The 14,038-nt window shown below is 48.9% G+C and overlaps 1 protein-coding gene across 5 annotated transcripts in view; it reads right to left on the bottom strand.

The window, feature by feature from the left end:
* GRAMD1B (GRAM domain containing 1B) overlaps positions 1 to 14,038 on the bottom strand; it is a 690,584-nt gene that overhangs the window by 254,122 nt on the left and 422,424 nt on the right. For 3 of the 5 annotated variants that reach the window (XM_088457143.1, XM_088457142.1, XM_088457145.1), the window contains one exon: positions 2,255 to 2,465. In XM_088457143.1, the coding sequence (XP_088313269.1) occupies positions 2,255 to 2,465 (211 nt within the window). Of the gene's footprint in view, positions 1 to 2,254; positions 2,466 to 4,420; positions 4,849 to 14,038 lie in introns of those variants that run through there. The other 2 variants (XM_088457147.1, XM_088457144.1) reach the window with 2 other exon arrangements.

Here is a 14,038-nt window from a genome sequence, read left to right as displayed (position 1 = left end):
AGAGTTGCTGTTGACAGTGCTCCAAGGTATATTATATATATATATATATTTTTTTTTTTTGACTGTTGCTTTTCAATTAATTATACTATGATTTGCTATGAATGTTCTTTGATCTTCATGATGAAGCCCTTGTTGGAAATGCACCAATCACTGATAGGACCTCTCACAGACAGGTGCATTTATTGTAAATTTTTTTTAAAAATGGAACATTTGAAGTTTACATTGCTGGCCTCCAATCAATGAATTATTGGCCTGATTCTGACCCGCTTGCGAGCGCTGAGCGCTCGCAAGCGGATCGATGGTGCCCAAGTGCGAATGAGCACGACGGAGGCGGCTCTGTCGTGCGCATGCGCGAGACCCGAATAACGACGGCCAAGCCGTCGTTAAGGGTCTCGCACCAAAGGGGGCGTGCTGTCGATGGTGATTGACAGCACGCCCCCTTTGGTGGGCGTGCCTGCCAGACGGAGGCGTTCCCATGGGAACGCCTACCATCTGGGTCCGGCCCCACTGACATCACCAGTGATGTCAGTGGGAGTGCTTTTGGCTCTGATAGAGCCAAAAGCTCTCCTGGGCTTGCGGCAGCGAGACCCTACCGCAGGATCTCATCGCAAGCCCGATGGTTGCGATGGTTTTGACCATCGCGACCATCATTTTGGCCGCTCGCTATAGCTGTGGGTGGTCACCCACAGCTATGCAAGCGGCCAGGAGGCCGCTCCAAAAAGGAGCAGGGACGGCCCTGATTCAGAGCGAGCGCTCTGTCAGAGCGTCCGGCTCTGAATCAGGGCCTATGTGCGCAGCCTAATGTCTGTATCTTCTCAGTCACCCTGGTATGTCACTAATCTCTCTCTATGCATGGTTCTCCTGTTTTGCATGGCTTGTTATACCGCTGCAGAGTTTTGATGGGCCTTATAAATAAATAAAAACTTGATTGCGCCAGGGCTGATTTTGGCGTACCCCCACTTTACAAAAAGGTAGAACACTTCTCCGCTATTGTCTTATTTTTATCTTTGATTCATCTTTTGACATTAGAGACTGAATTTTCTGTTGATCCGTGATAAGAATCCCTGACTAAACCCATGTTCACGACATTATGTCAGAAAATAGGAACTATAATGTAAAGATTGCAAATGGATAAATGCTTCTTACAAGCACCGCACTTACATGCCGCAGCGAGAGCCCAGACAGTTCCCGCGATGCCCAGCACCCTCTTCCCGGCAGACCTGGCTGGACTGTACGCGCTGCTCACGGTAAGAACTAAGCGCCGGCCATGTCTTGCTGGAAAAGCCTGGCATTTATACACGCGCTCGAAGAGGCTAAACTGCAGGCGGAACAGGTGAGCATCAATAACCAACATCTCATTGTATTGTGTGTGTGGCTACACATCCCCCTTCTACACAATACTATCCTATCCATAGAGAAACAGAAAGTGCCACCTACTAAGGCACAGACTTAGCACCGGACAGTGGGCCTCATTCAGAGGCGGTCGTTAGTTGCAAGCGGTCGCTCTGAATTAGGGCGGCCGCTTGCATCCTGAACGGCCGCCTCCTTGTCGATTGTTAAGCTGTGGGTTACCACCCACAGCTTAACGACCGACCAGGTTGATGGTCGCGATGGTGGCTTACGACCAGACCCTAAGGTTGGGTCTTGGCACTCGTAAGCCCCAGGGAGCTTCCCGCTCTGATGGAGGAAGCTCCCCACTGTCATCACTGATGTCAGTGCGGCCGCCCCCAAAATGTTGGGCATTCGTTAAGGAACGCCTCCGTTTTGGAAACCACCCCCCCTCCCCCCCGGGCCGCCTACCAAACGGGGGGAGCTATCGATCAACATTGACAGCCGCCCCTTTGGTAGCGAGCTCCGGAGCGACAGAGATTATCTGTCGCTCCGGGGCTTGCGAACGTGCAGTGCGGCCGCTGCGCGTGCGCAGGATTAACCATCGAATCGGTTAAACGCTTGCGACCGACTCTGAATAAGGTCCAGTGTCCTAAGTGGCCGCGTTCTCATGCTCAGCTAATGAGGCAGGAGATCCAATCATCAGTCTCCTTCTAGGACAGGGTCACAGCAGATTGTTACTCTCAGATCTGGGAGTACCAGGGATCTGCTAACTAAGGCAAAGGCGACTACACAAGAAGACAGTACATGCCAGGCTAAAGACACACCCTCATTACCCATCACTGCCCTGTGCCCAGTATCAGCAGGACAAGACAATACATAGCAATCACGCACTCACCACGGCCGGAGTGCGAGCAGCACGTACCTTGGAGTTTTTGCCTCCACTGCGTCCTGACTGCGACGATCCGCTTCGCTGCACCCCCGGTTCAGGTGTCGGAGGAGATTTGTCTGACGAATGGTCTGAGCCTTTCTCCACCATGATTTCTCCCTCGCTCTGCTGGGGGGTCGGGGAGCGAGAGCGCTTGCGTAGGATGGGGGAGCAGGCGGGGGAGCTTCGGTTCGAGTTACTTGCCGTGCTGAGGGACGGGAAGACAAGGTAAAGAGACTTAAAAAAGGGAAATTATTTTTTTTTTCTATTATTCTGCACTTTTTAATGCTACATTAATAAGAAAAGGAAAAAAAAATAGCACAATACAAACAACGGACAATAAAACACAGGTAAAAGCACAGATAAGAGCATAGAGAGAGAAAGCAGAAAATATCAGTTCTGCCACTAAATAACGGAGAGCGGGACCTAACCACAGGTGACAGGCAGAGACACTGTGCGAGTCCTCAGCCAATCACAGGCTCTGACACATGACTTTATCAATGGTGCAGAGACGGAGATGTGCCAGGGAGAACTGTACAGACAATCACTACCAGCAGCACAGCCATACAACAGCAAACAGTCACAGCGGTCAGCGCGGAGAGAGCGTCACAGGGGCGCTAATTCAGGAGAGGGTCGTGCACGCAGGCTAATGATGGGGAGAGGGTGCCAAAATAGATACACATACGTCTGCATTATGGGCCGACGGGGAAGAGAAGAGGAGACCGGGAATGGGACATGAACACGTCTGTCCAGAGTACATGTGAAACTTAGTCATGTAGACGTGGTAGCTCACACGCATCCAGGCATGATCTGATCCCCTACAGGCAGCAGCCACATCCCTCCTGCACCAGGACCACAGAGTATAACTGCCCAGTGACTGGATGCTATGAAGTTCTATGTAAGAGGCACGACATGCTGGGGGCGTCTGCTTGGCCCCGCAGTACAGTTTGATCGGCATTAACAAAGAGCAAAGAATTAGCAGCGCTGAGTAATGAATGATGATGTTTTTGTTGGCTTTTATTTTTGGCAATATTCATCCCAGACAAGTCTCCCTGACCCATTCCCTGCCTGCAAAGTGCTGATCATGGCAGAGCCTCGTATTCCAGCCCTGCAGAAGGTAAACAACCCCTAGCGCTGCCCACCAACCTCGGCCCCAAACCTGCCTGTCCTTATTTACCAGTAGGTACCCTGCCGTCAGATAAAGTACAGCTGTGCACATTGGTGGCGTTTCCTTACAGCATAATAATAATAATAATAATTATAATAACCATCTCATTTGTCCCTGCATGATACTAGAGGCTACTGTCTTTCCTATGTATGTACACACGTTGCATGGAGCGCGGTCCTGCATCATTCCAGCATATACCAATGTGTGATGCATTTATACCAGGTGTCCCCTAATACGTACCGTCAGTAAACGTACACTAAGCCATTCTCTATGCATTTAGGGGGCTTAGAAATACCTTCTGCCTAATCTGTATGCGCGTTACTCCTGAGTTACATTTACCTGCCTGGAAAAGGGACTGAATAAATACGAGATGCCCCTCGGGGGTACACAGGCCGAGAACCTATTCTGTACACAGGTCATGTAGCCTGTAATTAAAGCTGTTTGCTTTATGGTAACCTACCTTCTGGGGTAAGTAAAAGCCCAATCCTCCAGAGACAGTGTAATAGTCTGGGAGGAACATACGCCCCCGGCTGCTGCATCCACCTGCTCATACCCCAGGGAGCAGGGCAGCTAACACTGCGGGCAGACACCGGTCACTGCACAACTTCACAGTGGCACTGCCAGGAACACAATTCAAACTAGACACACAAAAAAGGAGAAGACACACCCTAGAGCTGCACAGCCCAGGGCCGTATGCAGCAAAGCAGCCGAATGTGCCCACAATTCATCACCCGCACACCTACAGGCACCACACAAGGAGGTGACACCCGGGATGACGCACTGTAATATAAGCATCTCTCAGCAGCCGTATGTCGGAGCATCATTCCTAGCACAGCACAGAGAGAAGTCTGCAGCATAATGTGTCACAATACCCAGCGCGTCCCACAGCATGCACCGAGCAGTGCCCCATCACCAGGCCTATACCAGGGCACATGTGTACTCGTCTCTGCAAGGTCACAGACACACGTAAAACACACAGAAGCCTCAGCACTAACCTGGCAGCCATGAGAGGATGAGCCAGCATCATCGCTTGATCCATTCATTCATGCAGAAAAGGCAGCAGGGGGCAGGGAAGGCAGCCAGCAGGCAGGAGGGCTACTCACCTCCAAATCCATCTCAGGGCCCCCCTCACATGATCGTGTGTGTGTGAGTGGGATGGCGGTGTTATGGGGATGCTCGGAGAAGGCAGCCTATTCTCAGCTGTTTCTCTCTCACCCTCCTGCAGCTGAGTCTGAGCGATGGGAGGGTGGACCAGCCCTCCTCCCTGACTCACAGCTGCTCTGTGTATGCCGGGCTGCACACAACACAAGCCTGCTTCTCCCCTGTCATTGCCGCTCTTCCAGGGTCCCCTCCATCCCTGCCCTGGAAGACAGAGCCGCCATCCTGCTGACACCTGTGCAGCTGTAACTGCACCAGCCTGACGCTCGCCTCCTATCTGCGCTGAGGAGGAGTGACTGTCACTGCAGCAGTCAGCAGCACCTCATCATCTGGCGGGAGGTCTTACGCTGGGCACGCACCTCTCACATCGCACTCACAATGCAATCTAATGGTGCCCAAACACACACCGACTTTTCATCCAATTTGGCCGATTTCGACGAATCGTGACGACAGATCATGTAAAACAATGGCCAAATCGTGAGATTCTACTCTTGATCACGATGCCGATGTGCGTCCCCGCTCGTCGTACATCGCATCTTCAGATCTGCCGTGCTGTAGGGCAGATTAGCCAATCTGGGATACAATGCATTGGCTGCACGATAGATCTTAAGTCAGATTGGACATTTTTAACTTCAAATCGTGACCACGACCGCCTGGGGAGAGTTCAGGGGAAATCGTGTACATCGGCTGATTGGGAGCAAGTTGGTATGTGTGTGGGCACCTTAAGCCACCAGGGAACATCCGATATCGTGCGTACAAACCATACAATCGTTCCTTCCGATCCCCCAAATGATCTGTCCTAATGATCAGATGGAAATATTGTGTACACACGGCGCAGATGATCCACTTGACGGCCAGTCGCTCCCCAAAGTGTACACACTACAAAATGCGCACAAGGTCAGCGCAACGTTTATCGCATTTTCTACACAGGATGGAAGATCCAACCATCAGATCCTACTAGATAAAAGGCGCTCATACACAATATATACAATCATCAGGCCAATCACACAGATATTGTATAGTGTGCCCAGATTTACACAGGGATATATTCCATCATCAGTATGAGCCGATACAAAGATGGAAACGTGCCATTACCAGGCTGCCCCCATCCCAGTGCGCACAGCTGCCGCGCCGCAGGTTACTTTTCAAAAAAAAGTCTTTAAAAAACGAAAACAGACATTATGGTTTCTGCAGCAGACCGCAAACTGGGCGCCACTGGTACTGGTCGTGTATGTAATGCAAATAATTATTATATACCCAATTGATCTCCACAATCTGCTACTTCTTACACAATGATATATTGCACGGAGGATATCCTTGTCCTGGTCATATTCATCAGCAGACAAAGGGGAAAAAAGCTAAAATAAGCCGACATGACAGAAAGTTGGCAAATATACAAATGTCGGCTGGAAACCGATGCTTAAATATGACCTTCCTAAAATAAACCTTGCAGTTGCATACCCTTCCTATGCCTGTGTCCCGTAAGCATGGTGCTGTATGGCATGGTGCTGTATGGCATGGTGTTGTATGGCATGTACAGGGAATGGCATGGTGCTGTATGGCATGGTACTGTATGGCATGGTGTTGTATGGCATGTACAGGAAATGGCATGGTGCTGTATGGCATGGTGCTGTATGGCATGTACAGGGAATGGCATGGTGCTGTATGGCATGGTGTTGTATGGTATGGTGCTGTATGGCATGTACAGGAATGGCATGGTGCTGTATGGCATGTACAGGAAATGGCATGGTGCTGTATGGCATGTACAGGAAATGGCATGGTGCTGTATGGCATGTACAGGAAATGGCATGGTGCTGTATGGCATGGTCCCGTAGGCACGGTGCTGTGTGGCATGGTGCTGTATGGCACGGTGCTGTATGGCATGTACAGGAAATGGCATGGTGCTGTATGGCATGGTGCTGTATGGCATGTACAGGAAATGGCATGGTGCTGTATGGCATGTACAGGAAATGGCATGGTGCTGTATGGCATGTACAGGAAATGGCATGGTGCTGTATGGCATGTACAGGAAATGGCATGGTGCTGTATGGCATGTACAGGAAATGGCAGAGAGCTCCGTATTCAGACTGACAACACATTGGGGGGAATTCAATCCTGAGCCAAAGACGCCATGTGCTGTCCTGGAACAGAACATCGCCTCTGCCAGCATCGCAGGTGTTCCCTCTATAAATGTCGGCACTACGGTAATGGCAGATATGTGCACTGCCGGGCATCGCGCCAAGCGGCACAACCAGTCAAATTGAATCTGACCCACTACAAATAAGTCCTCATACACTATTGCTACCAGACAGCCCCTCTTAGTGCTCCATGTCCTGTGCGGCGAGTTACTCTTTTGCATCTTTTTCGCCTGTTTCTGAATCAGACACAATTTTGGCACAAGCAGAGTAGCATGGGACCAGGGGGTCACTCATGCCAGGCATGTCGCACTGTATGACCTATTGAAGCGAGAAGTATGAGGACATATCTGCAGGTTTTACTTTCTTTGCTGTTGATGAATGAATGACAGTATGTCCCTGGCCCTCCATGTAAGACACTACGCTTACCTTCTGAGGAAACCGGGATTTCTTTTGCCCGGAGAAACGCGTCAAGGAACATCCTGCATTCATTATACCAGACCGCTTGTGCACTGGAGTTCTGACCGCTACATCCCTTCGGGCAGGGAGCCTGTGTGACACTGTCATCTGGCCAACCGCAGTAACCACTACAACCAGGCAGAGAACAGAGCACCTGGCGCTAATCCACCCAGCACCCACTGACAAGCGGTGGAGCGCTATTGTTCTTTCATCATATCATTCTTCAAGTGCGGGTTACCAGCCACCAGAGATCGAGACGGTAATTATTATACCTATACTCACAGGTCTCACACTCCCGCTATTGAGCGATAGAGGTTTTCACTCCCTAGTTAATAATTGGGGTCAGCGTTTCCTGGTCAGATACTTTTGTTTCTCTTTACATCCAGCGGCTCCCTGCAGCACCTACTACATCACTGCTGCTTTTGTTTCAATTTCAATAACCACTTCAACATTAAGAGGACACATTGTTTCATTTCTCTTGTAAGTAGCAGGATTAGTCTTATCCATTTGGATCATCATTTCTATATGAAATGGACATTTAATTCATCAATATACTGGACTTTCTAGTATACAGAAAAGGTCATTAATGCATAGAGCCATTAGCTCATTTTATCTATTTTAGTGCAATTTGTATTAATTGACGTTAAATATTGTTTGTTTTAATACACATTGTTTTTCTTCACAAACAAGCGCCCCGTCCTACTCTTTGTTCCATATTCTTTCCTAGCAGGTAGTAGATCCTGCTTGTTAGGAGCTGCCAGTTTGGAAGCATTGTATTGATTGGCTGAAAGGCGCACCTTATTCCTTTCTTTAGATATGCCATACCATATATAGGGAAATACCTATTTTGGAAATTAAATTCTGACTTTTGAAATCCCCTCAATAATGGCCCCTGACACTTGGCATACCCTCGATAATGACCTCCGAAAATTGGCGTGCCATCAATAATGACCCTCTGACCCTTGGGGTAGTGTTAATAATGGCCCCTGACACTTGGCTAACATCTATATTAGTCCCCCTGCCCTTAAAGTACCCTCATTAATGGCCCTCTGACCCTTGAGGTAGTGTCAATAATGGCCCCCTGACACTTGACATACCATCAATAATGGCCTCCTGGCCCTTGGTGTCCCTCAATAATAAACCACTGACCCTTTGGGTTCTTCAATAATGGCCCCTTGACCCTTCGAGTTCTTTAAGTCATCTCCTAATCTTTTGTGTACCTCAATAATGGCCCCTCTGACCCTAGGGTGCCTCAATGATGACCGCCTGTCCCTTGGTGTCCCTCAATAATTACCCCATACCCTTGGTGCCCCTCAATAATGGCCTCTTGGTTTGGTGTGTCCCTCAATAATGACCCCCTGACCCTTGGTGTCCCGCAATAATGGCCCCCTGACCCTTGGTGTGTCCTTCAATAATGTCTCCCTGACCCTTGGTGTCCCTCAATAATGTCTCCCTGACCCATGGTGTCCCTCAATAATGCCTCCCTGACCCTTGTTGTCCCTCAATAATGCCTCCCTGACCCTTGGTGTCCCACAATAATGGCCCCCTGACCCTTGGTGTCCCACAATAATGGCCCCCTGACCCTTGGTGTCCCGCAATAAAGGCCCCCTGACCCTTGGTGCCCCACAATAATGGCCCCCTGACCCTTGGTGCCCCGCAATAATGGTCCCCTGACCCTTGGTGTCCCGCAATAATGGCCCCCTGACCCTTGGTGTCCAGCAATAATGGCCCCCTGACCCTTGGTATCCCACAATAATGGCCCCCTGATGCCCCCACCCCCTGACCCTTGGTGTGTTGTGTCCTTTAATAATGGCCCCCTGACCCTTGGTGCAATGCAATAATGGCCCACTGACCCTTGGTGTCCCGCAATAATGGCTCACTGATACTTAATGCAGTAGAATTTCAAAGTATTGCAACAATTACATTATATATTTACATATCAACCATTTAAAGCTCATTCATTGTAAATTACAGTATCAGTACATTTATTGGTAAATTACAATATCAGCTCATTCACTGTAAATGACAGTATCAGTACATTTCTAACATTAAACAACTTCAGGGGAACGGAGCTGGTGAGACAGATGACAGATAATGAGATACAGGATCTGACCAATGGGAAATAAGAATACAGAGGTGTGTGGGTACAGAAGGGGAGCACATAGATGGGGAACGGAGCTGGTGAGACAGATGATAGATAATGAGATACAGGCTCTGACCAATGGGAAATAAGAATACAGAGGTGTGTGGGTACAGAAGGGGAGCACATAGATGGGGAACGGAGCTGGTGAGACAGATGACAGATAATGAGATACAGGCTCTGACCAATGGGAAATAAGAATACAGAGGTGTGTGGGTACAGAAGGGGAGCACATAGATGGGGAACGGAGCTGGTGAGACAGATGATATATAATGAGATACAGGCTCTGATCAATGGGAAATAAGAATACAGAGGTGTGTGGGTACAGAAGGGGAGCACATAGATGGGGAACGGAGCTGGTGAGACAGATGACACATAATGAGATACAGGCTCTGACCAATGGGAAATAAGAATACAGGGGTGTGTGGGTACAGAAGGGGAGCACATAGATGGGGAACGGAGCTGGTGAGACAGATGACAGATAATGAGATACAGGCTCTGACCAATGGGAAATAACAATACAGAGGTGTGTGGGTACAGAAGGGGAGCACATAGATGGGGAACGGAGCTGGTGAGACAGATGACAGATAATGAGATACAGAGCAGCTCTGACCAATGGGAAATAAGAATACAGAGGTGTGTGGGTACAGAAGGGGAGCACATAGATGGGGAACAGAGCTGGTGAGACAGATGACAGATAATGAGATACAGGCTCTGACCAATGGGAAATCAGAATACAGAGGTGTGTGTGTACAGAAGGGGAGCACGTAGATGGGGAAAGGAGCTGGTGAGACAGATGACAGATAATGAGATACAGGCTCTGACCAATGGGAAATAAGAATACAGATGTGTGTGGGTACAGAAGGGGAGCACATAGATGGGGAACGGAGCTGGTGAGACAGATGACAGATAATGAGATACAGCGCAGCTCTGACAAATGGGAAATAAGAATACAGAGGTGTGTGGGTACAGAAGGGGAGCACATAGATGGGGAACGGAGCTGGTGAGACAGATGACAGATAATGAGATACAGGCTCTGACCAATGAGAAATAAGAATACAGAGGTGTGTGGGTACAGAATGGGAGAACATAGATGGGGAACGGAGCTGATGAGACAGATAACAGATAATGAGATACAGGCTCTGACCAATGGGAATAACAATACAGAGGTGTGTGGGTACAGAAGGGGAGCACATAGATGGGGAACGGAGCTGGTGAGACAGATGACAGATAATGAGATACAGCGCAGCTCTGACCAATGGGAAATAAGAATACAGCGGTGTGTGGGTACAGAAGGGGAGCACATAGATGGGGAACGGAGCTGGTGAGACAGATGACAGATAATGAGATACAGGCTCTGACCAATAGGAAATAAGAATACAGAGGTGTGTGTGTACAGAAGGGGAGCACATAGATGGGGAACGGAGCTGGTGAGACAGATGACAGATAATGAGATACAGCGCAGCTCTGACCAATGGGAAATAAGAATACAGCGGTGTGTGGGTACAGAAGGGGAGCACATAGATGGGGAACGGAGCTGGAGACAGATGACAGATAAAGAGAAACAGCGGCTCTGACCAATGGGAAATAAGAATACAGAGGTGTGTGGGTACAGAAGGGGAGCACATAGATGGGGAACGGAGCTGGAGAGACAGATGACAGATCATGAGATACAGTGCGGCACTGACCAATGGGAAATAAAAATACAGAGGTGTCTGGGTACAGAAGGGGAGCACATAGATGGGGAACGGAGCTGGTGAGACAGATGACAGATAATGGGATACAGGCTCTGACCAATGGGAAATAAGAAAACAGAGGTGTGTGGGTACAGAAGGGGAGCACATAGATGGGGAACGGAGCTGGTGAGACAGATGACAGATAATGAGATACAGGCTCTGACCAATGGGAAATAAGAATACAGAGGTGTGTGGGTACAGAAGGGGAGCACATAGATGGGGAACGGAGCTGGTGAGACAGATGACAGATAATGAGATACAGGCTCTGACCAATGGGAAATAAGAATACAGAGGTGTGTGGGTACAGAAGGGGAGCACATAGATGGGGAACGGAGATGGTGAGACAGATGACAGATAATGAGATACACGCTCTTACCAATGGGAAATAAGAATACAGAGGTGTGCAGTTACAGAAGGGGAGCACATAGATGGGGAACGGAGCTGGTGAGACAGATGACAGATAATGAGATACAGTGCGGCACTGACCAATGGGAAATAAGAATACAGAGGTGTGCGGGTACAGAAGGGGAGCACATAGATGGGGTACGGAGCTGATGAGACAGATGACAGATAATGAGATACAGGCTCTGACCAATGGGAAATAAGAATACAGCGGTGTGTGGGTACAGAAGGGGAGCACATAGATGGGGAACGGAGCTGGTGAGACAGATGACAGATAATGAGATACAGCGCAGCTCTGACCAATGGGAAATAAGAATACAGCGGTGTGTGGGTACAGAAGGGGAGCACATAGATGGGGAACGGAGCTCGTGAGACAGATGATATATAATAAGATACAGGCTCTGATCAATGGGAAATAAGAATACAGAGGTGTGTGGGGTACAGAAGGGGAGCACATAGATGGGGAACGGAGCTGGTGAGACAGATGACAGATAATGAGATACAGGCTCTGACCAATGGGAAATAAGAATACAGAGGTGTGTGGGTACAGAAGGGGAGCACATAGATGGGGAACGGAGCTGGTGAGACAGATGACAGATAATGAGATACAGGCTCTGACCAATGGGAAATAAGAATACAGAGGTGTGTGGGTACAGAAGGGGAGCACATAGATGGGGAACGGAGCTGATGAGACAGATGACAGATAATGAGATACAGGCTCTGACCAATGGGAAATAAGAATACAGAGGTGTGCGTGTACAGAAGGGGAGCACATAGATAGGGAACGGAGCTGGTGAGACAGATGACAGATAATGAGATACAGGCTCTGACCAATGGGAAATAAGAATACAGAGGTGTGTGGGTACAGAAGGGGAGCACATAGATGGGGAACGGAGCTGGTGAGACAGATGACAGATAATGAGATACAGGCTCTGACTAATGGGAAATAAGAATACAGAGGTGTGTGGGTAAAGAAGGGGAGCACATAGATGGGGAACGGAGCTGGTGAGACAGATGACATATAATGAGATACAGGCTCTGACCAATGGGAAATAAGAATACAACGGTGTGTGGGTACAGAAGAGGAGCACATAGATGGGGAACGGAGCTGGTGAGACAGATGACAGATAATGAGATACAGCGCGGCTCTGACCAATGGGAAATAAGAATACAGAGGTGTGTGTGTACAGAAGGGGAGCACATAGATGGGGAACAGAGCTGGTGAGACAGATGACAGATAATGAGATACAGCGCGACTCTGACCAATGGGAAATAAGAATACAGAGGTGTGTGGGGACAGAAGGGGAGCACATAGATGGGGAACGGAGCTGGTGAGACAGATGACAGATAATGAGATACAGGCTCTGACCAATAGGAAATAAGAATACAGAGGTGTGTGGGTACAGAAGGGGAGCACATAGATGGGGAACGGAGGTGGTGACACAGATGACAGATAATGAGATACAGGCTCTGACCAATGGGAAATAAGAATACAGAGGTGTGTGGGGACAGAAGGGGAGCACATAGATGGGGAACGGAGCTGGTGAGACAGATGACAGATAATGAGATACAGGCTCTGACCAATGGGAAATAAGAATACAGAGATGTGTGGGTACAGAAGGGGAGCACATAGATAGGGAACGGAGCTGGTGAGACAGATGACAGATAATGAGATACAGGCTCTGACCAATGGGAAATAAGAATACAGAGGTGTGTGGGTACAGAAGGGGAGCACATAGATGGGGAACGGAGCTGGTGAGACAGATGACAGATAATGAGATACAGGCTCTGACCAATGGGAAATAAGAATACAGAGGTGTGTGGGTACAGAAGGGGAGCACATAGATGGGGAACGGAGCTGGTGAGACAGATGACAGATAATGAGATACAGGCTCTGACCAATGGGAAATAAGAATACAGAGGTGTGTGGGTACAGAAGGGGAGCACATAGATGGGGAACGGAGCTGGTGAGACAGATGACAGATAAAGAGAAACAGCGGCTCTGACCAATGGGAAATAAGAATACAGAGGTGTGTGGGTACAGAAGGGGAGCACATAGATGGGGAACGGAGCTGGAGAGACAGATGACAGATAATGAGATACAGTGCGGCACTGACCAATGGGAAATAAAAATACAGAGGTGTCTGGGTACAGAAGGGGAGCACATAGATGGGGAACGGAGCTGGTGAGACAGATGACATATAATGAGATACAGGCTCTGACCAATGGGAAATAAGAATACAGAGGTGTGTGGGTACAGAAGGGGAGCACATAGATGGGGAACGGAGCTGGTGAGACAGATGACATATAATGAGATACAGGCTCTGACCAATGGGAAATAAGAATACAGAGGTGTGTGGGTACAAAAGGGGAGCACATAGATGGGGAACGGAGCTGGTGAGACAGATGACAGATAATGAGATACACGCTCTTACCAATGGGAAATAAGAATACAGAGGTGTGCGGGTACAGAAGGGGAGCACATAGATGGGGAACGGAGCTGGTGAGACAGATGACAGATAATGAGATACAGTGCGGCACTGACCAATGGGAAATAAGAATACAGAGGTGTGTGGGTACAGA

The sequence above is a fragment of the Taudactylus pleione genome, unplaced genomic scaffold (genome assembly GCF_031769625.1).
Source record: "Taudactylus pleione unplaced genomic scaffold, aTauple2 ptg000740l, whole genome shotgun sequence".
NCBI lineage: Eukaryota > Metazoa > Chordata > Amphibia > Anura > Myobatrachidae > Taudactylus > Taudactylus pleione.
The sequence above is the reverse complement of the archived record's forward strand: the minus strand, read 5'-3'. Positions and strand labels throughout refer to the sequence as shown.